The sequence below is a fragment of the Elephas maximus genome, chromosome 23 (assembly GCF_024166365.1).
Source record: "Elephas maximus indicus isolate mEleMax1 chromosome 23, mEleMax1 primary haplotype, whole genome shotgun sequence".
Taxonomy (NCBI): Eukaryota; Metazoa; Chordata; class Mammalia; order Proboscidea; family Elephantidae; genus Elephas; species Elephas maximus.
This window is the reverse complement of record NC_064841.1, coordinates 1,960,883-1,983,154: the sequence shown is the minus strand read 5'-3', so window position 1 is coordinate 1,983,154 and position 22,272 is coordinate 1,960,883. Positions and strand designations below refer to the sequence as shown.

The window sequence follows — 22,272 nt, the reverse complement described above, 5'->3', positions numbered from 1 at the left end:
TCAGAAATTCTTGAAGTCTGTCGGTGCAGCTGCAGATCCTTCTCCAGTTCCGGAGGCTTCTTCCGGTGTCTGTAGCTCTTGGCAGTGGTACTTCACTTTCAGGGGTTTGCCAGGGTACCAGACCAGGTGAATGTCACAGGGAACGATTTCCTAGGAAATAAGAGTTACAGAATATTACAGTCTGCAGAAACTTCTGATAACAACAGTTCTGCGCCCAAGCTTGTGTTTTACCTGTGTTGGGAATTCGTGAAGTAGAACCGTATAATCAAAATCAATTGCATCCTCCTCAGTTTTCTAGAGGAAGGAAAAAAGAGTTAGTGTAACAAACAGAGTGGGTTTGTATTAGCTCAGAACTTGGAAGGCTGTGCTGTATAAATGAGTGCCCTGAGTCTCCTCCTGACTCTTAGCTTCCAGCTGTTTCCTTTGGCAGGAGCCAGAGTCATGGATTCTTATTTTTTTCTGTCTCTGCATTATATGGAAGTCCAGCTGCATGTCTTTGTATCACCTTTTCTCTCTAATATTGATAGGTTTTGGTTTCTAGGGACCCAGAGAATCTTAACAGCCTTAGGAACCTAGATAACTGTCTGTGTACCTCGGGCTCCTATGTTAGCCCTGATACACCAGGCAGTAAGACAAGGGGAAGGGCAGCCAGCATTTCTAGAATAACTGCTGTGGTCCAGGTTCTGCACAGGCGCTTCATGCATAGGCATCATGTAGTTCTCCTGACTCTTAAAATAGCGTGTGTTATGAGCCTGGCTTACAGGGCAGGTAACTGGAGGTCACAGCTGGTAACAGAAGGGGATTCAGTCCCAGTTCTATTTTTATGCAAATAATACACACTTTCTACAGTTGTTTACCAACCACTCCTCCCCCCATGAGGTATTTTTGTAAGTGAGCTATGCTGATGTTTTTACAGTAAAAAAAAAAAAAAAAAAATTGGCATAGCAGCACTTCTAGAAATACCTGAGGGTGGGACGGGGAGTGGTTGGCAAACAGAAAGCTCCTGTTATTTGCGTTGTTCAAGGCCTGCGTTCTTCCAGCTGGCACCACGCTGCTGCTGAAACCAGGGCATTGGCTGTTTATAGGTGGGTAATCTGCTTCATCTCTTTTATTCTTTGATTTCTATCAATTTTACTCGTGAGTAAACCAATTTCCTCTTTTCCTTATTTTCTTTTTGACACTTCCTACGTTTTTTGGCAAGGATGTTTTGCTAGTGAAAAATGGAGGAGGAAAAAAAATTTTAAACCTCAATTTGGATTATAATTTCAGTCTGCCAGATTTCTATTAGGACTGCTAAAGAATATGGAAAAACAAAAAGGACTCGATACTAAGTTTTGTCTTCCCTTTGCCTATGCTGATGGAGGTTTTCACAAGCCAGGAGATTTCCAGCAGGTGGGGAGAGTGTTGGAGGGAGAAAGATGTAAGATTGCCTGGATAAACCAGACACAGACTGTTGCCGTGGTGTTTTCTCTGCATTGTTGGGGAGGGTTCACTCCTGCCTGGCAATACACCTGTGAATGTTCAAAGTGAACGTCTGAGGCACAAGCTGCAAAGTCAGAGAACTCATGAGAGAGAAATTTCATGTCTCTTGCATTAAAAAAACCCAACCAAACCCGTTGTCCAGTCAATTCCGACTCACAGTGACTCCATGTGTTTCAGAGTAGAGTGCACTCCAAAAGGTTTTCAATGGCTGTGACCTTATGGAATTCGATCACCAGACCTTTTGTACCCAGAGCCACTGGGTGGATTTGAACTGCCAACCTTCCGGTTAGCAGCTGAGTACAAGCCATTTGTCTTTTTATAAGGGGATGGTTTCTGGTGGCTCCTGTTGTTCTGGCGTTGTTGTTTTGGGAGTGTTTTTAGCCTTGTTTGACCCTCATTGGAGCCCTGGTGGCACAGTGGTTAAGAGCTTGGCTGCTAACCAAAAGGTGGGCAGTTCAGATCCACCAGGTGCTCCTTGGAAGCCCTGTGGGGCAGCTCTACTCTGTCCTATAGGTCACTATGAGTCGGAATCAACTCGATGGCAATGTGTTTGGTGTTGGTTTTGGCCCTCATTTGGTGACTCTATACCCTGGAAGGAAATGGTTATCCCAGCGTGTTCCACTCCAGCTGGTGCTGTGTTGTATGATTTTTGTCTCAGACTTTCGTGCTCTGTGTACCGTTTCTCAAGCCCTGACTCTTCTATGCCGTGTATTTTTATAATTTAAAAAATTCGTCTTACGTATAAACTTATAAGTGTGTTTCTCAGGGCAACGCCTTCTTATTCTGCTTTGAAAAGAGCATTCCTGAAGGAAACACAGCAGTCTCCAGATTTTAGGCAAAAAAGGGGAAGGCTTGAAACACAACGGACTCCAGCTCCATTTGACCAACTCTCCAGCTAAAAACACAAAGAGAGTGTTTTATACAGAAGTGTGAATCAGTAGAGAGCTTAGAAAACCTGTGCCACGTCCTCAGTCAAGTCCTGGAAATACACCCTTACATTTCTGTAAGACTTCAGAGATTGTTCAAGGAAGCACCTTTAAACCAAACCAAAAAGCACGGCTTATTAAGGAACTGCCGGAGGGGACGTGACACATCCCAGCTTGGCAAGTGCTCCAGGATGGGGCTGCCTTCACCAGGTAAGCTCTGTCAAGAAGTCTGCCAACGGTTATTTTTAATATTATTAGGAAATAATCAAATCATTTGACACAAAAGTCAGATCCTTACAGTCCAAATTGATGGTGACATATTGTTACATTTCCTAGTAACTCAGCACTTTAATCTTCCTGGAGACAGACTGGAAGGTTTTTGTTTGTTCCTTTTTACTTACTCGTGACCAAAAAGGAGAGAGTGATCTTTGCAGAACTGGATTGGTTCTGGTAGAGAGCAGGCAGACGTGAGTGATTAATATTAGCTCTCGGGAGCAGATTTCTTTTCTAAGCAGAACAGACACGGTTGATAAGATGGTTTCTGTAATGTGTCTTTGGCTAACAGGACTGTGTTGGGGCGAGGACATGAGCTGATGGGTGGTGACTGCTGCAGGTTAGATTGTTCAGTCTGTTGTAACAATGCTATCTTACTTTTGCTCAGTTCATATTAAGGGCTAATATGTGTAGGAGAAGACCTCCTCCAGTTTTCCTCCCTGGGCAGCAGACATCTCCCCTGCCCTTGGCTTAGTCCTCTTGGTATTGGGAATGATATCTGTCCTTCAGTCCTAAAGAAATAATGGTGCCAGTAAGATGGGTCCTATTTTATGTTTGCATTTGAATCCTTCCTATCTTAGCCCCATCTTCTCTCAGGCCTTGTTCACTTGGGGATGTGCACTGATAAGCCTGCATTTCCTTACACAGTTGCACTAAAGGGTGAATTTAATCCTGAGTATAAGGGTGGTAACTCCTACCCAGACAGTTTCTGGAAACACCAGAAGCACCCACTTTTCTGAAGTGCTGTGGGTGGCAGGGCACCTCAGTCACTTGCTTTTGTGCTGTCCTGGCTGTACCCACCCTATCGTCATGTGTCTAGTTGCCCAGAACAGTACTTAGGCCTTCTCAGCTAGATGACTTTTTAGAAATTGTTCACTGTTTCTTGTGCTGGTTCCTTTGCTGAAGGATCATGGGAAATTCTCAGTGGCCACAGAATAGCAGAGTTTGAAAATCTACCTGGATATGTGCATGCTTTTTTTTTTTTTTCTTTGAGAGAACTTTAAGCTGAAATGCATCTTGAAACCAAATTTCCTGATTGCTCCAGCGATTTAGGTGTGTGTTAGTTTGGGGGACTTCAATAAGTTTGTTGTTGTTGTTGTTGTTGTTGTCAGGTGCCGTTGAGCCAGCTCTGACTCGCGCTGACCCCGTGCACAGCAGAGCGAACACCGCCCCGCCCTGTGCCGTTCTCACAGTCGTTGCCGTGTTTGAGCCTGGTGTTGCAGCCATTGTGTGAATCCATCTCATCGAAGGTCGTCTGCTCGTTAGCTGACCGCTGCTTTACTAAGCATGATGTCCTTCTCCTGATACAATGTCCAAAGTACGTGAGACGCAGTCTCACCATCCTTGCTTCTAAGGAGCACTCTGGCTGTACTTCTTCCAAGACGTATTTGTTTGTTCTTCTGGCACTCCATGGTATATTCAATATTCTTTGCCAACACTGGAATTCAAAGGCATCAATTCTTCGGTCTTCCTTATTCATCATTCAGCTTTTGCATGCGTATGAGGCAATTGAAAATACCATGGCTTGGGTCAGGTACACCTTAGTCCTCGAAGTGACATCTTTGTTTTTTAAAGCTTTAAGGAGGTCTTTTGCGGCAGATTTGCCCAGTGCATTACGTGGTGTGATTTCCTGACTGCTGCTTCCATGGGTGTTGATTGTGGATCCAAGTAAAATGAAATCCTTGACAACTTCAGTGTTCTCTCTTTTATCATAAGTTTTTAAGATATGTTTGTTAGTTCTCATGTAATAGGCTCTAAGAAATGAAGTAATTTGCCTTGGGTGACCCAGCGAGTGGCAGATTCAGTTATTACTTATGTAAGCTCCACAGATTATAAAGAATCTAAAACTCTTAACTCAGTGACAGTTCCTCTCCCTCTGCATTTCTTTTTTCTTAACTCTACAAATAGAGGGTCAGCGGAAAAGAGGAAGACCCTCAGCAAGATGGATTGACACAGTGGCTGCAGCAGTGGGCTCAAGCGTAACAACTGTAAGAATGGCGCAGGACCAGGCAGTGTTTTGTTCTATTGTACATAGGCTCGCTACGAGTCAGAACTGACTTGATGGCACCTAACAACGACAACAAATGCAAGTGTGTCCCCACTTTCCTCCTGGTAGGAAACATGGAGACAGTGGTTGAGGGAATTAAAGGGCAGATGATGGACCAATCAGACTGGCTAGAATGAGAGGAATGGGGTTGCTAATTTTGTACCCTAGTGTGTCCTGGTAGTCAGTTTGGTAGTATGTCGTATACAACTGCAGAAGGAACAGAAACAGAGACATTAAAACAGTCCTGATTTTCTCTGTTACCTCAGTGAGTTGCTCTGTTCCTATTGAGTTGCCCTTTCATTCATTTCGATTAGTTCTAAATTATCTTGGCACCATTTTCTGTACTGTAAACACACTTTCCCCCTAACTATGATTTTGAACTTCTCAGTTAAGTAAAAACTCTGGTTGAGGATACGAGTGTCTTGGTAGATGGGGGAGAGAGGCATCTGTCCTCACTCAGCAGATGACTGCTTCCTCTTTCACTGAGAAGACAGAAGCAGACTAGAACTTCCATAAGCTCCCACCATGACATCTGCCCTCCTGCCAGCATCTGGGCCACAGCTGTCTCCCTCCAGGTGAGCTCTCAGTTTTACTCCATGCTCCTTACGGTCGACTCCTGGATTGACCTTTTTCTCCCTTGCCTATACAAAGACATTAACTCCAACAGTTCTTCCTTTTCTTCCCTGAAATTTCTACCTTGCTCCTCTCAACTGGATCTTTTTCATCAACACGTAAATCTCCCAACTTAAAACTACAACAAAACAAAACTCTCAACCACACACCCACCCATCCTCCAGCTAGTGTTCATTCCCTTTTCTTTAACCCTCTTTTATAGCTAAATTCCTTGAAAGATGGAGTGTCCATTCCTCCCCTCCTGTCCTCCCCTGAACCTACTCCAATCAGGCGTTTGCCCCCACTGGGCCAGTGAAACACCCTTGGTAAGGTCTCCAGTGGCTTCCAAATGCTAAATCAAGTAGTAAATCCTCAGTCCTCATCTTAACTAGACTTCCTGGGAGCATTTGATACTGTCAGTTCTCATCCTTGAGACACTTTTTCTGTATCTTCAGCCTCTAAAGTGAGAAGTGTTCTAGGACTCAATACTTAGATAACATCTTTTCTCTATTGACACTAATCCAGCCTTGAAGCTTTAAATTCCATCTCTTTGGTGATGACTGCAGCCCAGATCTCGCCCCTGAACTTCAGACTCTTATGTCCAGGTGACTACACAAATGCTCTACTTGTTTATAAAACACAGCAGATGCCAAGTCAGGCTGATTTCCCTCCAAACCTGTTCTTCCCTCAGTCTTCTCCAAGTCAGTAAATGAAAATTCCAACTTTCCAGTTATTTACGCCAAAATCCTAAGACTCATCCTTGACTCTTCTCATTCTCTAATAACCTTTGCAACCCATCAGAAGATACTGTTGTTCTACCTTCAGATACATCCAGAATCCAAAGACTCCCTCCCACCTCCACTGCTACCACCCTGGTCCGAGCCACCACCGTGTCTCACCTAGATGATTGCACTACTTTACTGGTCTCCCTGACCCTACCCTTCCTTGTCTCCCTGTGGTCTGTCCTCCACATAGCAGCCAGAATGATCCTATCTCCCTGACCCTACCCTTCCTTGTCTCCCTGTGGTCTGTCCTCCACATAGCAGCCAGAATGATCCTATCTCCTTGACCCTACCCGTCCTTGTCTCCCTGTGGTCTTTTCTCCACATAGCAGCCAGAATGATCCTATCGTAATTCAGAGCATCTCACTTCTTTGCTCAAAACCTTCTCAGGGTCCCTGTCTCAGAGTAAAACCAGGTTCATAGAATGAATGGCCTACAGGGCCTTCCATGACCTGGCCCCTCCACTGGCCATCTGTCAGACGGCACCTCCTGGCACATTCCCCTTGCTCACTCCATTCAGCCACATGAGCCTCATTGCTATTTCCTTGACCATTGGCCACAGCCCTGCCTCCACAGTTGTGCACTCACAGTCCCCCTGCCTAAAATTCTCTTCTGCGGCAGCGTGGCTCACCCTTCACTTCTCTGCTCCAGCATCATCTCTGCCCAAGTTAGAGGGGCCTTCCTTGATGACTATATAAATAGTAACTCTTCCCATACCCTTTTTCTACTTTATTTTTCTCCATAGCACTGACCACCATTTCATTCGTGTTTACTTATTTATTGAATTAATCTCAGTGAGGGCATCAACATTGTGATTTTGCTCACTGCTATAGCCTCAGTCCCTAAAAAAATACCTGGTCCATAGTAGCACTCAGGCACTTGCCAAATGAATGAAATGCACTTAAACATCTCACAACGCAAGTAGGAAATTCCGAGAACACAGCCTGGGTTGCATTCTTGAGGCACAAGTCAAATCTTCAATGTTTCTTACCCACTGCTTCACGCTACTGAGTTGTACCATATAGTAGTACAAAATCTGGGTTGTCTTTTCCCACATCACGTAAGAGCTGCCAAGAAAAGCCAAATCCCAGATGGGTCTCAGAGAGGGGTCAATATATCCATGGCTATCTGAGAGGGAGAAAAAGCACATCTGTATTAAGCCATATTTAAGACAAAATTTCAGAAGTTTCAATAGTGAAATAAGAACTTACGGTTAGTTATATCAGTCATCTCACAGCAAAACCTTAAGCTGGATATGTAATTTCTTAGTACTTCTATATTTTTGAAGTTTTACATGCTTCAACTTATCACACTGAATAAATGTATGTAAAAGCTATAACGATACTCAGAGTTAATTTCATAAGGTCTTGTTGGTTGAAAAATGTTTTTAGTTAAATTAAAAAGTCTATCCATGGTCTCCACATTAATTTCTCTTTTGTGACTACAACCAATACGGTAGTCCTTGCTTCCCAGTCTACCAAGTGTCTTTGTCTCTGATCATTGCTTTTAATCAGTGTGTTGCCAGCATCTGTGTTACTGTTTTTGAAGACATGAAAGAATTCAGGTGGTTTTTCCTATGGCATTGTTTCTGGGCTTGAAGTCTTTTCAATTCAGCAAATATTTATCAAAAATCTACTCAATGTCAGACACTGCTAGGAGATAGGAATACAATGATTAATAAATTACCTTTTCTGATTTTTAGGAACTCAAATTTTAGCCAGTAATTAATTTATGAAATGACTGCTCATGGATCATCATTTTATGCAGTTTGGCAGAAGTCATTCTCCATCTATATTAAGGCCCAATAATAGCACAATAAGCAAGGAATACGAGCAGGCATATTAGGAAACTAATCCTTCTTGGTAAAATTATCCTAAATTCTGTTAGTATGAATTTAGTATAAATTCTGTTCTCTATTGGTAGCACTTGACTTGGCTGGTTTATAATGGGAGTCAATTAAAAAAGCAGTCATTGATTGCCTGGGTGCTGTGAGGGGTGCAAAGATGGGTCCCTGCCCTCCACATGTTGATAGTGTAGAACTACAGCTGATACATTCCTTAGGAGAAAGAGGATCAGGGACCTGAGGAAGCACAGGAAAGGGAGAGGTTGCTCTGGGTTGGAGAGGTTCTGGGGAAGCTTCATAGAGGAGATGAGATTTGAGCTAGGCCTCGAATTCCCATCATGTACGTCGGGGTGAGGGTGGGGGCATGCGTGAGAGATTGAGTGAGCACACTAAGGAAGATACTGGGCAGGTTCATGCTTATTTCAGGTCTTGGTAAAATATATTTTTTAACTCTAAACTATGAATGGCCTTGTTCACGGTGTCAGGATGGGTATGACCTTGATTCAGCAGTAAGTGTGGAACCACTGTCCTTTGGGAAGATGACTTCAGCAGCTGTGTGCAGGACAGATGGAGGGAGAGACTGAAATATGGGAGCCCAGATAGTAGACTATTGCAGTAGTCTGAGTGAGAGGAACCACAGGTATGAAGGATGGTGACAGTGTGGGGATAGAGAAGACAGGATAGGCCCAAGACACATCGTGGAGGCAGACTAGATGGGAAATGGAAAATCATTACCTGTTAGGAGAAGAGTTGGTAATGACCAAAGTTTCTAGCCAAACTCAAGGAGAATAGTACTACTACTAAAGAAATGGAGGCCAAGATGTGGAAATCCTTTGGGTGAAAACAAGTTGAGCTTGGTATTTGGTATACTAAATACAGGGTCAGGGAAGCCGTGGGAGCAGATGATGGCAGATGCTAGAGATAAACAGAAGGATGAGGAGCAAGAAGGACCATTAGATTTGGTGATCTGGTGACCCAAGTTACAGCCGTTTCAATTACGTGCACAAGGGCAGAAACCAGACAGCAACAGGCTGAGGTGAGGCAGTGTATGTAGAACCTCATTTTGAAAAGTGGACTGAATAAGGAAGGAGGCAGGGAGGTGGTTTTATGAAGTAGTTGGTCAGCGGAGCACTAATGTTGACTGTAGAACAAGGTAAGGAGCTGGTTGGCAGAAGATTTCAGAGATGAGAAGGATACTGATGGGGTAAAATCATAGAAGCTGCTAGAGGAACTGGAATCAAGGGCCTAAGGGAGCTTTAGGGTGAAGGAGAGAGTTGCAAATATAGAGTTTCTGAGGCGAAAGGAAATTATAGGAGCAAACGTCTGCATCTCAGTAAAGTAGACGGCGAGACTAAGGCCGGGGTGTGCTCTGGGCCTTGAAGAAATAGAAAAGTTTCAACACAGCTGTTATATAGAAAGTACTAAAAAATTAGAAATGAATAGTAAGTATCATTGAGGGCCCAACAGAAAACACCTGTTGAAAATAAAGCAAAAAAGAACTTGCTTCCCCTGCGTTGTCATCATTTGTTGTTCCATGATTCATCTAAGTTTTTTGGCCCCAAGTTGCTTTCCTGTTAATTGACATCCAAGCACCTTCCGGCGCAGCGTTGAGCACTTTCAGTGTTACTCATTATCTTTTCTGTGTAATTTTTTAAAATTTGGTGAAGTCATTTTCCTGCCAATATATATTAAATAATCAACCAGGAGCTGTGATTGTTTTATGTTTTATAGATGTTGTAGAAAGTCTGCTTCAGACTTCTACTTTCTGATGAGGATGTCAGAATTTTATGAACAAATTTGTCATTTCCCCCTGGTATGAGCAGCAGGGCCATAAGGGTTTCAGAACGTTATGTAACACAATTCTGCATCTTGACATTTCAACATGTTTTTTTTTTGTTTGTTTTACTGTTAAGAAATTTCCCATCATCCCTTTGTTCTTTGATTAAAAAGCTTCCTTCATCCAACTAATCTTCACGTGTTTCATCTTATAGCGCCACTAGGAGTTTAGCTCTGTGAGATCGAAACCCATTGCCAGAGAATCTAAGTTGGTTGTAGTAAATCTGGGGGATAGTGATGACTTTTGAAAGCAGAAGGGCTCACAGTGCTTGTAGAGAAACACTTAGGCGGCCAGGACTTCAGCTGATGTCTCCCGGCCCACAGTCATTTCCTGTGTGCATTGGGTTCATGTAGAGGAAGGTCATGACTTCATTACAAAAACTGAAATTCCTACACACAAGAAAAGCCAGACAACTCTACCTTTTTAAGGGCAAAAGCAGCGTGAAACAAGGATATTCTGAAGTGGACTAGGTCTTCTCACTTATAATTGTACGGAATGCTGCATTAGAGCGCTCCGGTGTCTTGGACTGATGAAATGCTAAATAGAATCTGCTGGGACCTGAACTGGCTGCTCCAGAGGTAGCGCCATTGTTTCCATTCACTTTATCTAAAACCAAACCTTTTTGGTTTTAAGTAAATAATTTCATATACACAGACAAGGTAAACACACACACCACTAAACGTCCGTCTCTGCTGAACTTCAAGTTACAGTGGAACTTGTAAATTTTGTTGGTGAAAAGGTATCTTCAATTAAAAAAATAATTTTTGAAGCTTTATAGTAGCCACATTAGCTTAGATTGTTCTAGAGTGAGCATTGTGTGGGTACAGGACTTTTAAATTGAACATGATTCAGTTAACCTGTGCTATTCAAAAGTTCAAAATCTAGTGACCCTGTGGAAAATATTCCAAGAAAACAATTTTTAAAATGTGTGTTTTAAGGAGAATACAAAAAAAAACCCAAACCTGTTGCCATTGAGTCAATTCCAACTCATAGCAACCCTATAGGACAGGGTAGACCTGCCCCATAGGGTTTCCAAGGAGCAGCTAGTGGATTTGAACTGCTGACCTTTTGGTTAGCAGCCATAGCTCTTAACCACTATACCACCAGGGCTCCATGACCAACCCTTTTTCCCCAACCAATGTTAAAAGGAAAAAAATCCCTAAATGACTATAGATTTTTAAACATTAGTCATTAGCCCATTTACTCCAGACAGTATTAAATATAAACAAATTCTATAACAACCTAAGAATTTGAATTGTTTCTCATAACTCTTTGGAACAGGATTTGATCTGAGTTGTCAGAAAAGTATCATGAGAGTCAACAGGGCTCTGAATTTGAGGAATGAAAGCAGCAGTATTCCATTTCCAGGTTGTGAAGAACATGGAGTCACAGTCCCAGTGAGTAGATGGGGAACAGGTGAGCTCGGGAATGGAGCCCGAAGGTCCCCCGTGGCGTACAGGGGATTGTCACAGCAGCTGGGCAGATAGGTGCACTGGGAGAGGATTTGGGGCCGTGAGTGCTGTGGTGGTCAAATGTCTAGCTTAATGCCCGAGCGTGAGCCCAGAGATGGTTTTTGTGGTTTGGAAATTGGATTTGCCAGTAAGTGCTGAGACTTGGAGATGCCCACAACTCTGTTGGTGCCAAAGCAAATGAGCTGGCTTCACTGCGGCTGAGTCACTGCAGCTGCGGCACCTCAGAGGGCAGGCTCGTTCCTTAATAGGGGCTGCACTAATGCCCATTAGCAATGGGCATGGAATGAGGTAAACAGCACTCCGCTGCAGTGTACCAAAAGGGCTGGAGACAGCTCACCTAGCCTGCCGATGGCTGTGATGGTCAAAGAGGAGGCTCTGGAGCTGTCTCAACACCTGAAGTTTCCAAAGTGGCCACCAAAGCCCTGAAATTTCACCTCAGGTTCTAGACTACACCCTGAACACCGCACCCCTCCACGCATGCCTGATGCAAAGACCTCTATCTCTTACGTGGAGGTTCAACTCTCGCTGCCCCTCGTTCTGGGCTGAAAAGTGGGGAGACTGAAGAGGCGCAGATAGTTTGTGGTGGAGGCGCCATATCGTACTGGAGGTGAAGGACGGGAAAATGATGCTTCGGAGTGTTGCTGAGGAAATGAGGTGAAAGTGCCAAACCTACCACATTCTATAGCTGAACTCAAGTGCCGCTTTGGGGATAAACATTTAAATGGTCATTCTTTTTAAGACTTAATAATTACACAAGTTCCTAATATAGAAATTTCAGATAGTTTTTCATACCAGGTATGCTGATGACATCCAAGGGGGTTTTAAGTTGCTTCATTTGCTTGTAAAGCAGGAAATCTTTTTCCTGTCTTTTTTCCTTCTCAATGAACTGTGTGCAGGTTACGTTAATGGCCGGTCTGGGTTTCTGCTTCCTGAAAAACACTTGAGCAGAACATTTCCCCAAACGCTCCTTGCCTTCCTGCAATAAAGATTTTGGAATTAAGCAAGGATGGCTCCCCGTCACCCCCCACCCACCCCGACAGACAGGACTGAGAAGAGTTGCTTGTACACGCAGGTTCTGGCATTGATGGATGTAGTGGCCTTTGCTTTGTAGAAAGAATGATTTTTGTGCTCACAGTTGAGTAGACTAGTCCTTCACTCTTTGCTGTCAAAAGCCTGCCTTGTGATGGCACCCTTAGAAGACCGGGTCTTTTCCAGAGAAATTTCACTGATGGCTGTTGAGCACTGCTTGGCACAAACCTCCAGGCCAGTGGACACGTCACTCTGTCACTGTGGACCAGTGTGATGCTTGGAGGGTCTCAAGCTTGCTAACGTGAACCAAAAGAAGCAGCTGGTTCCCGTTAACAAATACGACATCCTCATGCTAATGAGTTAAGACCTCTTGTTCCAATTTTGTAGATTAAGGTACTGAAGTTTAAAGAAGCTGTTAGATGTCTCACAGCTGATAAATGGTAAGTCAGGGCAGGAGCTCAAGTCTGTCTTATTCCAGAGCCCAGGCGCTGTCTGTGTTAACCCCATCCCTGTCTACACTGAGATCCAGTCTGGGAAAGTAGAGGCCCAGATCACCCAAATAAGACTAATACAGCTACCTGAGTGACCAAGGGTGTTTGCTTGCATTCACATTTAAATGTAGATATACTAGGCATACTGGATCACCTTCACCTCTTTTCCAATCTAGAGACACCAAGTGTCAATAGATGTAGTGGCCTTTATGTAGCTGGATGCTTCAATGATACATCAGATATATGACTCATCTCTATGAAGTGGTTCTTCACCCATTTAGGTCACAGATTCCTTAACTCAAAAATAAAAGTCAGGGGCTATCTTTCCAGAAAAATGCACATGTACCCATACCATTAGCACTAGGCCTAGAGTTTGAGGAGGTCCATAGATTCCCTGCCACCACACCCATCCAGGGGCTCCTGGCGGATTAACCAGTAAGTGCAGTACACACAGGCTTACTTGTGTTCATTTACTAAGCTGTAGTGAACAATTTCACAAGGGTTTCACCTTTGATCAAAGATATGGTGAAAAACAGATGAAATTGTTCACTACAGTTTAGTAAGTACATACAAGTAAGCCCGTGCATACCTGGTTTATTGGGTAATCTGGCCCCGGCCTCCAGTCAAGGATCCCTGTTTTACAATGCAGGTGGGGCAACAACCTTCTTTTAGCTTTTGCAGTTGTTGAAACTTGGTGGCGTCCCAGTTAAAATGACAACAACCAAAAATGGATTTAAAAAGAAAAAGCCTACAAGGAAATAAATTGTAATCAAGATCAGATCACCTTAATAAGCCTTTTCCAAGAACTAACTTAAAAAACAGAAAATAGGATTTCCAGCGGGCAACTTCTCCTCCTGAGGGTGCTAGTTTTGAGTGAGAGGGAATCTCAGTGGTGTGTTAAGATGCTAAATATCCGTGCAATCAGAAAAATAAAAATGGTCAAGGGAACATTCGGGAAGGGGCATATCAAAAGGCAGAAGACAGGACTGGTATGCAGTCTCCTTTGATATTGAAGCCATTTCTGGGGAAGAGAAAAGGACCAGATATTACCCCCTATTGCTTTCCCCCCCAACAGCTCCACAGAATCCAAGCAGTTCCTGAAGATGAAAGAATGTCCCTTCCCCCCCTGAAATGGAACACTGCAGTTAGCTAGCTCTGTTCTGGGTACGTCTACAAGACAAGCACATTGTTGGTCAAAATAATCTAGTATGTTTTCCCTTCAGCTTTAATTTTACACTTTCTTTGCAACACTAGAAGTCAAAGCCACCTTCCCTAGGCTTTAAGAAAATTTTTAATTCTCAGGGTAACAAGCAAAATGTGAGCATCTTGTTGCCACGTTAGAACTTGTTTCTGGATGTTGGTAAGTAAGCAAGCTTCTGGACCCCTCACGCTGCACCTCCAAAGCTCTGCCACCAGGAGACACTTTAATGCTGGACAGGCTTGCTCACCTGGTGGCTTTGACTCATCGACCACACAGAGCATGTGCTCGGGTCTCCTTCCCTCCTGTGTCCTGGCTCCAGCCTCCCAGCTTGGCCCAGTGCATGGAAGTTTATCTGGCTCTAATCTCTGCATAAGTCTTCTGCTTACTGTCTTGTTGACAACAGGGAAAAGGAAACCTGGCCAAACGCAGTCAACTTGGGCAGAATGTAGCCAGGCTCACAATGGCTGCCGCAGGCATTGGCTGTGTGGCATGTCACAGAAGGCCTGCTATGCCAGCCAGCTAATCACAACTGTCACCAGCTGACAGGAAGAGGAACAGGTTGGCATTTGACAGTGAGTCACTCTCAGGAATCTGAGATGCGAGTGTGCGGTTGTCTCCTGGGGCCTAAGGAAGGGGGACGAGGGCTGCGTCTTAAATGCAGTGTTGCACGAGGCTGTGGAGTTGGGTAGTTAAGTCTTGAGTTCTTGCCTACCTCTGTTCTTCAATTCTTGAAAACAAATGTCAAACAAGGAAAATAACCCAGGTCACTAGAAAGATTTTCACAGTTTTTTTATAACCATGTTCATAGGAGTTGCTGGTGATAGGCTGTTTCACTAGTCATGGTGGCTTACCTCTGGGTTATAGAGCTCTGTGGTAAATGCCAGGTCAACTCGGCATCCCTTTTTTGGATTAATCTGAAATACAGAAGTTGAATCTTAGCAAGTGGAGTCCGTTAACATCTCCGTGTCAGAGAATCATACCCTTGGGATAACATGGCATGCAAATCGTAGCTCTTACATTTTATACCTGAATATGGAGGGTCCCTAGGTGGCAAAAACCTTTAAGCGCTTGGCTAGCCAAAAGGTTGGCAGTTTGAACCCACCCACAGGCACCTCGGAAAACCGGTCTGGCAATCTGCTTCTAAAAGGTCACAACCTTGAAAACCCTACAGAGCAGTGCTGCTCTGCACACACGGGGTCGCCATGAGTCAGAATCAACTCAACACGCAGGGAACCGGTTGCCGTAGATTTGTGGTGACCCCGTGTGTGTCAGAGAGAACTGCACTCCATACGGTCTTCAAAGCCTGATTTGGTGAAAGTACCTGGAGTAAATTCCTTTTTTCCCCAGCTGCTCAGTGCCTTCTCCGTGCCTGGTCTGGGGGCAGTGAGTATGAGGGGCCAGGGCCCTCCCTCATGGCACTCTTAGGCTCGGGGGAGATGCAGACCAACCTTGGGGTATCAGAGGGTGAGAAGTGCTGGGAAGCTGGAGAGTGGGAGGGGGCAGAAGTGGCCAAGGAAGGTGCTGAGATCTAAATGACAGAAGCAGCAGCCCCACACAGAGCCCAGACACCAGGTGTCAGGGAGAATGTGGGATGTGGAGACGGGCTGTGGCTGTCACAGGGTGAATTCCCCACACAGAGCCCAGACACCAGGTGTCAGGGAGAATGTGGGATGTGGAGACGGGCCGTGGCTGTCACAGGGTGAATTCCCCACACACAGGCTCTGCAGAGGCCATGGTGCTGCCTGCCTTTGCTGTTTTCATGAGCAGGCACACTTCTAAACTCTTCAAATGCGTGGTGAACCTTTTCAAGCTTCTGAATGGACTCCATTGCATACTGTTAGAGTCTAAAATATATATATAGAGTCTACAAACCTGTATTATTGAAGCAGTTTGAACTGTTTGTAAGAACTTCATGCTATTTACCATCATCCTTTTTTTAGAGAAAATCATTCAGTAAAAGTATTTTCTAGAGAAGAAAGTTTCCACTGCATGGAGCTAAGTTATTTCATGAAGTCTTGATTAAGTTAGACTCTGCAAACATCACCTTCCTTGCATTTTAGCCCAGGGAACACAGTAACCAAACAGGGATATATTATCTTAAATAGACCAGATATCATCCCTCCCACGATAGATTCTTAAAAAATGCTGGGAGACTGGCGAATGGAGGGATAGAATTCTGTGGAAATATTTATGCAAAAGTTGTTTAAACATGTAAATATTTAGAATATTGGCAGGCAGCGTGCCTAAGAGATGCTACACACACAGCAGTTTGCTTAGGGCTCATTTTTAATCTTTTTTTTTAAAATAATATTTTATTGTTTTTGGTGAAGGTTTACACAGCAGTTTAGGTTCCCAGTCAACAATTTCAACGCAAGTTGTTCAGTGACATTGGTTATGTTCTTCACACTTGGTGAACATGCTCGTTATTTCCGTTCTGGCTGTTCTGTTCCCATTCATCTGATTTCCCTGCCCCCTTATGTTCTCGTCACTGTATTAAAGTAATTGTTGACTGTTTGGTCTCATACTCATTTTTAATGTTGAAACCAGTTCCAGTGTAAGCTGAGACGTTCTTTTCATTTTACAGAATGCCTACACTAAGTTTGTCCACTCACTCACCCCGTTCCCGCCTCCTAAGCTAGGCACCAGGGAGAGAGGAGAAATACAGCACCCAGTCCACCCCACAGACACCTGCTTCTGGTGTGAAACAGACACATAAACAGACACGTAGAGCAGCAGGTAAGTACAGAGGCGTGCATGCATGCAGGCGGCATGCAGGTGAGCACAGAGGCATGTACGTGTGCAGGTAAGGGGGCACACAGATGAGTACAGAGGTGTGAACACACGCGTGCAGGTGCCAGGACACACAGGTAAGTGTAGGAAGGCTTTCTAGAAAGGGTGAGGCCTGAACTGATTCTGCGAGGAGGGGGTCAGCTAGGCAAAAGTGTGGGACAGGCCCTCCAGGCGGAGGCAGTGAAGGGTTGTGGGAAGCCCTGTGTTATTTGTGAAGAGGACTCAAGCTGGGGTCCCCGCAGAGCGGGTGTGACTACAGTGCTGAGGGCGTTGTGAAGACTGAGTAAGACAAGGTGTGAAAAGGACTCAGGACAGGGCCTGGATCCCTGCAGATTCTCAAGGTACGTTTCCTAGTTTATTGTTATTAAAATCTGCAGATGGGGGGGCAGGGGCTGATGAGGGAGAGGAAGAAAGTGCTAGAAACCAGAGGCTGGCCCAAGTCAGAGGATGGGAGAGATTACCACAAAGACTCCAATCAAGCTGCCATCACGTTGGTTTACTCTCCAGACACCCAACGAGGAGACCAAGGATATAAATGAGAAGCATGGTGGGGGCGGACAAGGCCCCCATGGCCCATCTCTTCCAGACTCCTGACATTTGGTGTCTTTGTAGTTAGAGGCACACAGGCACCAACCGCAGGTGGCTGTGACACCCCAGCCACACTACACTCCTTACCCCTCACAGAAGGCCGCACTTCTGCTCACCAGCACGTTCCAGGTCTTGAAGCTCGCGTGCCATCCAAGGGGCCACTCCCTAACCTTCACCCGCTCCAGGGCCCAGGAGTCTGCCCCATGCTTCTGTGTAGGAGCCAGGATGCCTGTGGGGTTTCCATCTGGGAGGTGGGTGGGGGCAGGTGGGAGGTTATTCACGAGAAGAGGAGGAAGCAGAGCTGGGTGGTTCACCCTGAGGAGCACCGAGATGCCCAGGAGGTGGGTGAGTGTGCACAGGTGGGCTCGCACAGAGGCAGTGTTGTTGTTGTTGTTAGGTGCCGTCGAGTTGGTTCCAATTCATAGCCACCCTGTGTACAATGGAACAAAACACTGCCCAGTCCTGTGCCATCTTCACCATCATTGCTATGTTTGAGCCCCTTGTTGCAGCCGCTGGGTCAGTCCATCTCACTGAGAGTCTTCCTCTTTTCCGCTGACCCTCTACTTTACCAAGCATGAAGTCCTTCTCCAGGGACTGATCCTTCCTGATAACATGTCCAAAGTATGTGAGATGAAGTCTCGCCATCCTTGCTTCTGAGGAGCACTCTGGCTGTACTTCTCCCAAGACAGATCTGCTGCTTCTTCTGGAAGTCCATGGCAGTATGAAGCCAGGGAATTTCACAAAATCCCCCAGAGAAGACATACATGTAGAAGAGGCGTGTCCAGACGCACTGCAGCCTTCACACCAGTGGTAAACCGGGGAACACAACGCTTACTTGCTGCCTGGAATGATCCACAAAGCCTTCTTTATGGTGAAAGTGTACCTGTGCCTGCTCTAAATGAGCATCTAAGGCATGATCTGATGCGAACAGTATTTGGAAACACACGGAGGTGAGTGAGGTGCCAGTACAGGTTCTTTATGTGATTCACAGAGACCGCGAGTGGGGCCAGGTATGGAGTCTGTCCTTTTTAAGGCTTATTTTCTTTGTTGATTTGATTTCCTTATTTTGTTTTAATTACGTGCTTGCTCTTAAAAGCATCTACATTTTATCCAAAATACGATTTTGGTGTTTTTGGTTTCACTTTATCTTTTATCAAGATGCAGTCCTTTTACCTCCTACAAAGGCCTCTCCCTCTCACTTCGAGTCACAAGTTCCTGGGTGCTGCTCTGCTGCCTCCTCCCAAGATAAGCCCGAGGGAGGCCCTGTGGGTGCGGTTAGCACAAGGCAGCAAGTCACGCTGCAGTGGTTTTAGGATCGTGTTCAACTGTGGCTGTCTTTGATTAAAAATATTCTGTGATAAAGGCCTGCAGGCCACAGCGAGGCTTCTATCCTAGAGAAATGCAAAGCCGCAGACAGGACACCATTATGAGGGTGCCCAGAGTGAACGCAGAGACTGCGTAGGAGCCTATTTTAGGGGGCAGGTGAGAGGGGTCCTTGACCCAAGGTGGTGGCAGTGGTAACAGAGAGACACATATGGTGGACAGATACAAGTCCTATAACCAAACCAAACCCGTTGCCATCGAGTCGATTTTGACTCATAGCAACCCTGTAGGGCAGAATAAAACCGCCCCATAGTTTCCAAGAAGTGGCTAGTGGATTCAAACTGTCGGCCTTTTGGTTAGCAGCTGAACTCTTAGCCACTGCACTACCAGGGTTCCACAAGTCCTGTTAGGAGCTAAAAATGAATAGCTATGTAATAAAGTCAGTCAAAAAGGTTGAATACTGTGTGATCCCACAATATGAAGAAGGCGAATGTATAGCAAAACCAAAAAAAACCAAACCCACTGCCGTCGAGTCGATTCCAACTCAAAGCGACCCTATAGGACAGAGTAGAACTGCCCCATAGAGTTTCCAAGGAGCGCCTGGCGGATTTGAACTGCCAACCTCTTGGTTAGCCGCTGTAGCACTTAACCACTACGCCACCAGAATGTATAGCAGCCAAAGCTTATTAGCGGTTTCCGGGGTGGGGCGGGGGAAAAGGAGGACCATTGCTCAGGGGGCACCGAGGTCCTGTCAATGGTGGTGGGATGATCTGGAAACGGATAGTGCTGATGGTTGTACAATGTGATGAACATAATCAATGTCACTGAATTGTACGTGTGAAAATGGTTGAATTGGCAGACATTTTGTTTCATATATTTTTTCCACAATAAAATAAAAAAAGATATAAAAGCACTTAGAAAATGTTAATCCAGCCCAAAGCAACGGGGTGCATGTGACTTGGTATAAATGCCGCCAGCCCACATCTTGAACTTATTTTTTCGTTTGTGTTCCACATTCTAAGTGTGATTAGGTTTGAGGTGTGTGGTAAATTGCTCGCTATGTATGGCATTTGAAACTAGAAGCTCAGCTTCTGGGACTCCAGAGGCAGTCTCTCAAGGTCAGATGTAACCCTTCTTGCTGAAGGTCCCCCCTCTGTGGCTTGTACAATGAGTTACTGCAGCTACTTGGTCCAAGAGCCAATCCAATAAATTAAAAGCCAGTGAAGAAACGAAGAGCTTAACAAACATCTCTGAAAGCCCTGAATCTGGCTGGGGAAGTGGCAGGCGGCTCTGTCTCTCCTGAGATAAGGAGCATGCCTGTAATGGCAGGCTGCATTGCTTTCCTTTCTTCCATCCCCAGGGTGCCAAAACTGTCCATCTGCAGAACAGATTGGGAGATTTTACATCTTTTTTTTTTAAAAAACACAGCCAGAGGCAAAGAACACTATTCTAATATCTTCCAGAATAAGGCTCTTTATATAAAGAAAAAGTCAGAAAACAAAGCAAACAACCACGTGGCTATAAAACCTGAAGGAATGAGTTAATTAGTAGCTTTTTGCTCTAGATTTCTTTTTAATTTTGTATAAAACCAGGCTTTATGTACTATAGCCTAGAACTAAATGCTTTACAATCATAAACCACTGAAGCCTTGGCTCATGCTCTCATTTGTTTTTGTGTTTGTTTCATATTGTTGTTAGGTGCCGTCGAGTCGGTTCCAACTCATAGCGACCCTGTGTACAACAGAACGAAACACTGCCCAACCCTGCACCATCCTCACAATCGTTGTTATGCTTGAGCCCATTGTTGGAGGGTCTTCCTCTTTTTCGCTGGCCCTCTACCAAGCATGATCTCCTTCTCCAGGGACTGATCCCTCCTGATAACAAGTTCAAAGTATGTGAGACAAAGTCTCTCCATCATTGTTTCTAAGAAGCATTCTGGTTGTACTTCCTCCCAGACAGACTTGTTCGTTCTTTTGGCAGCCCATGGTATATTCAGTATTCTTCGCCAACACCACAATTCAAAGGTGTCATTCTTCGATCTTCTTTATTCATTGTCCAGCTTTCACATACATATGAGGCAACTGAAAATACCATGGTTTGGATCAGGCACACCTCAGTCTTCAAGGTGACATCTTTGCTTTTGAACACTTTAAGGAGGTCTTTTGCAGCAGATTTGCCCAGTGCGATATATATATATGTATAACCAAAAAAAAAAAAAAAAAACTAACCCATTGCCATTGAGTCGATTCCAACTCATAGCAACCTTATAGGACCCAGTAAAACTGCCCCATAGAGTTTCCAAGGAGCGTCTGGTGGATTCAAACTGCCAACCTTTTGGTTAGCAGCTGCAGTTCTTAACCACTATGCCACCAGTGTTTCCAATATATATGTGTGTGTGTGTGTATGTATACATATGTATAAATCTATACATGTATACTCATATACGTATGTGTATATATATATCTGGAGCCCCGACAGCACAGTGGTTAAGAGCTTGGCTACTAACCAAAAAAGTCAGCAGTTCAAATCCACCAGCTGCTCTTTGGAAGTCCTATGGAGTAGTTCTGCTCTGTCCTATAGGGTCGCTATGAGTTGGAACCGACTGGACAGCACGTAACAACAATATAGAGAGAGAATACTCACCATGTGCCTCAGCAGTGCCCAGGCATTAACTTAGTACATCACAAAAGCCTTTTCAGGTGGGTGCTATTGTTATCCCCATTTTAAAGATGAATAAACTGAGGTACTTGCTCAAGCTTAAGGAATTTACTCAAAGACACAGTAAGCCTAGCTGCGGGGCCATGGTTTTCATGTTATACTGCACAGAAGTTCCAAGAAACAGAGGCCAGCAACTTTTCCCTAAGACAAGGAAGAAAGCAAGCTGGCTGCTGGTGTGTTAGAGAGTGAGACATCACTGTTAGCCTGGGATCTCAGCTGTAGACAAGAACCACCCCAAACCTTCTTCTGGAAGGCAGAGGGCCAGGCAGGGCATGGGAGTGAAGATGACCTGGGACTTCAGAAGGAGCCCCTGGACTCAGGCCCTTGCAGACAAGGTATAAACAACAGTGTGGCCCAGGGCAGGTGGGGAAGTTCTAGGAAGGACTGGGACTGAGAGGAGCAGGGAGAAAGGGAGAGGGCGCCCAGGACAAGGAAGAATGTGAGCCAGAGTGTGCTGGCGAGCGAGCGGCCTGGGGCTTGCGGGTGGGCAGCCCGGTGTGGAGTTAGTGAGTTCACTACGGTAGTGTATAATTGAGGTGGCAGCTACAACGGTGGATGGGGCCACATCAGAGAAGGCCTTTTACAGGGACTTCATCCCAGGGTGGTGGTTCTCAAATTCCAGTAAGCATCAGAATCCCCAGGAGAGTTTGCTAAAACATAGCCTGCTGGCCCCACCGCCAGAGTTCTGATATGGGGGTGGCCTGACAATTTTCATGTTAGCCACTTCCAGGTGGTGCTGGTACTGCTGGTGCAGGGACCACACTTGGAGAACCTCAGGTCTAGACGTGGTGGACCACTGGGCTCTGCCTAGAAAGTGACAGGTAACCCAGGTGACAAGCACTGGAACGTAGCTGAACCC

General features: G+C 45.1%; 1 protein-coding gene and 1 long non-coding RNA gene across 2 annotated transcripts in view; one reads left to right on the top strand and one right to left on the bottom strand.

Annotated features, from left to right (window-relative positions):
- The window catches only part of RARRES1 (retinoic acid receptor responder 1), a 35,345-nt gene continuing 13,073 nt past the window's right edge, over nucleotides 1-22,272 (bottom strand). The window contains exons 2-6 of the mRNA XM_049867173.1: nucleotides 14,847-14,909; nucleotides 12,067-12,250; nucleotides 7,114-7,250; nucleotides 232-294; nucleotides 1-150 (exon numbers count right to left, since the gene is read on the bottom strand). Coding sequence (XP_049723130.1) covers nucleotides 1-150; nucleotides 232-294; nucleotides 7,114-7,250; nucleotides 12,067-12,250; nucleotides 14,847-14,909 — 597 coding nt within the window. The remainder of the gene's footprint in view (nucleotides 151-231; nucleotides 295-7,113; nucleotides 7,251-12,066; nucleotides 12,251-14,846; nucleotides 14,910-22,272) is intronic.
- Nucleotides 146-22,272, top strand: part of LOC126066273 (uncharacterized) — a 28,251-nt gene continuing 6,124 nt past the window's right edge. The window contains exons 1-4 of the long non-coding RNA XR_007515051.1: nucleotides 146-1,085; nucleotides 2,249-16,731; nucleotides 18,059-18,323; nucleotides 20,394-20,586. This is a non-coding gene — a long non-coding RNA (uncharacterized LOC126066273). The remainder of the gene's footprint in view (nucleotides 1,086-2,248; nucleotides 16,732-18,058; nucleotides 18,324-20,393; nucleotides 20,587-22,272) is intronic.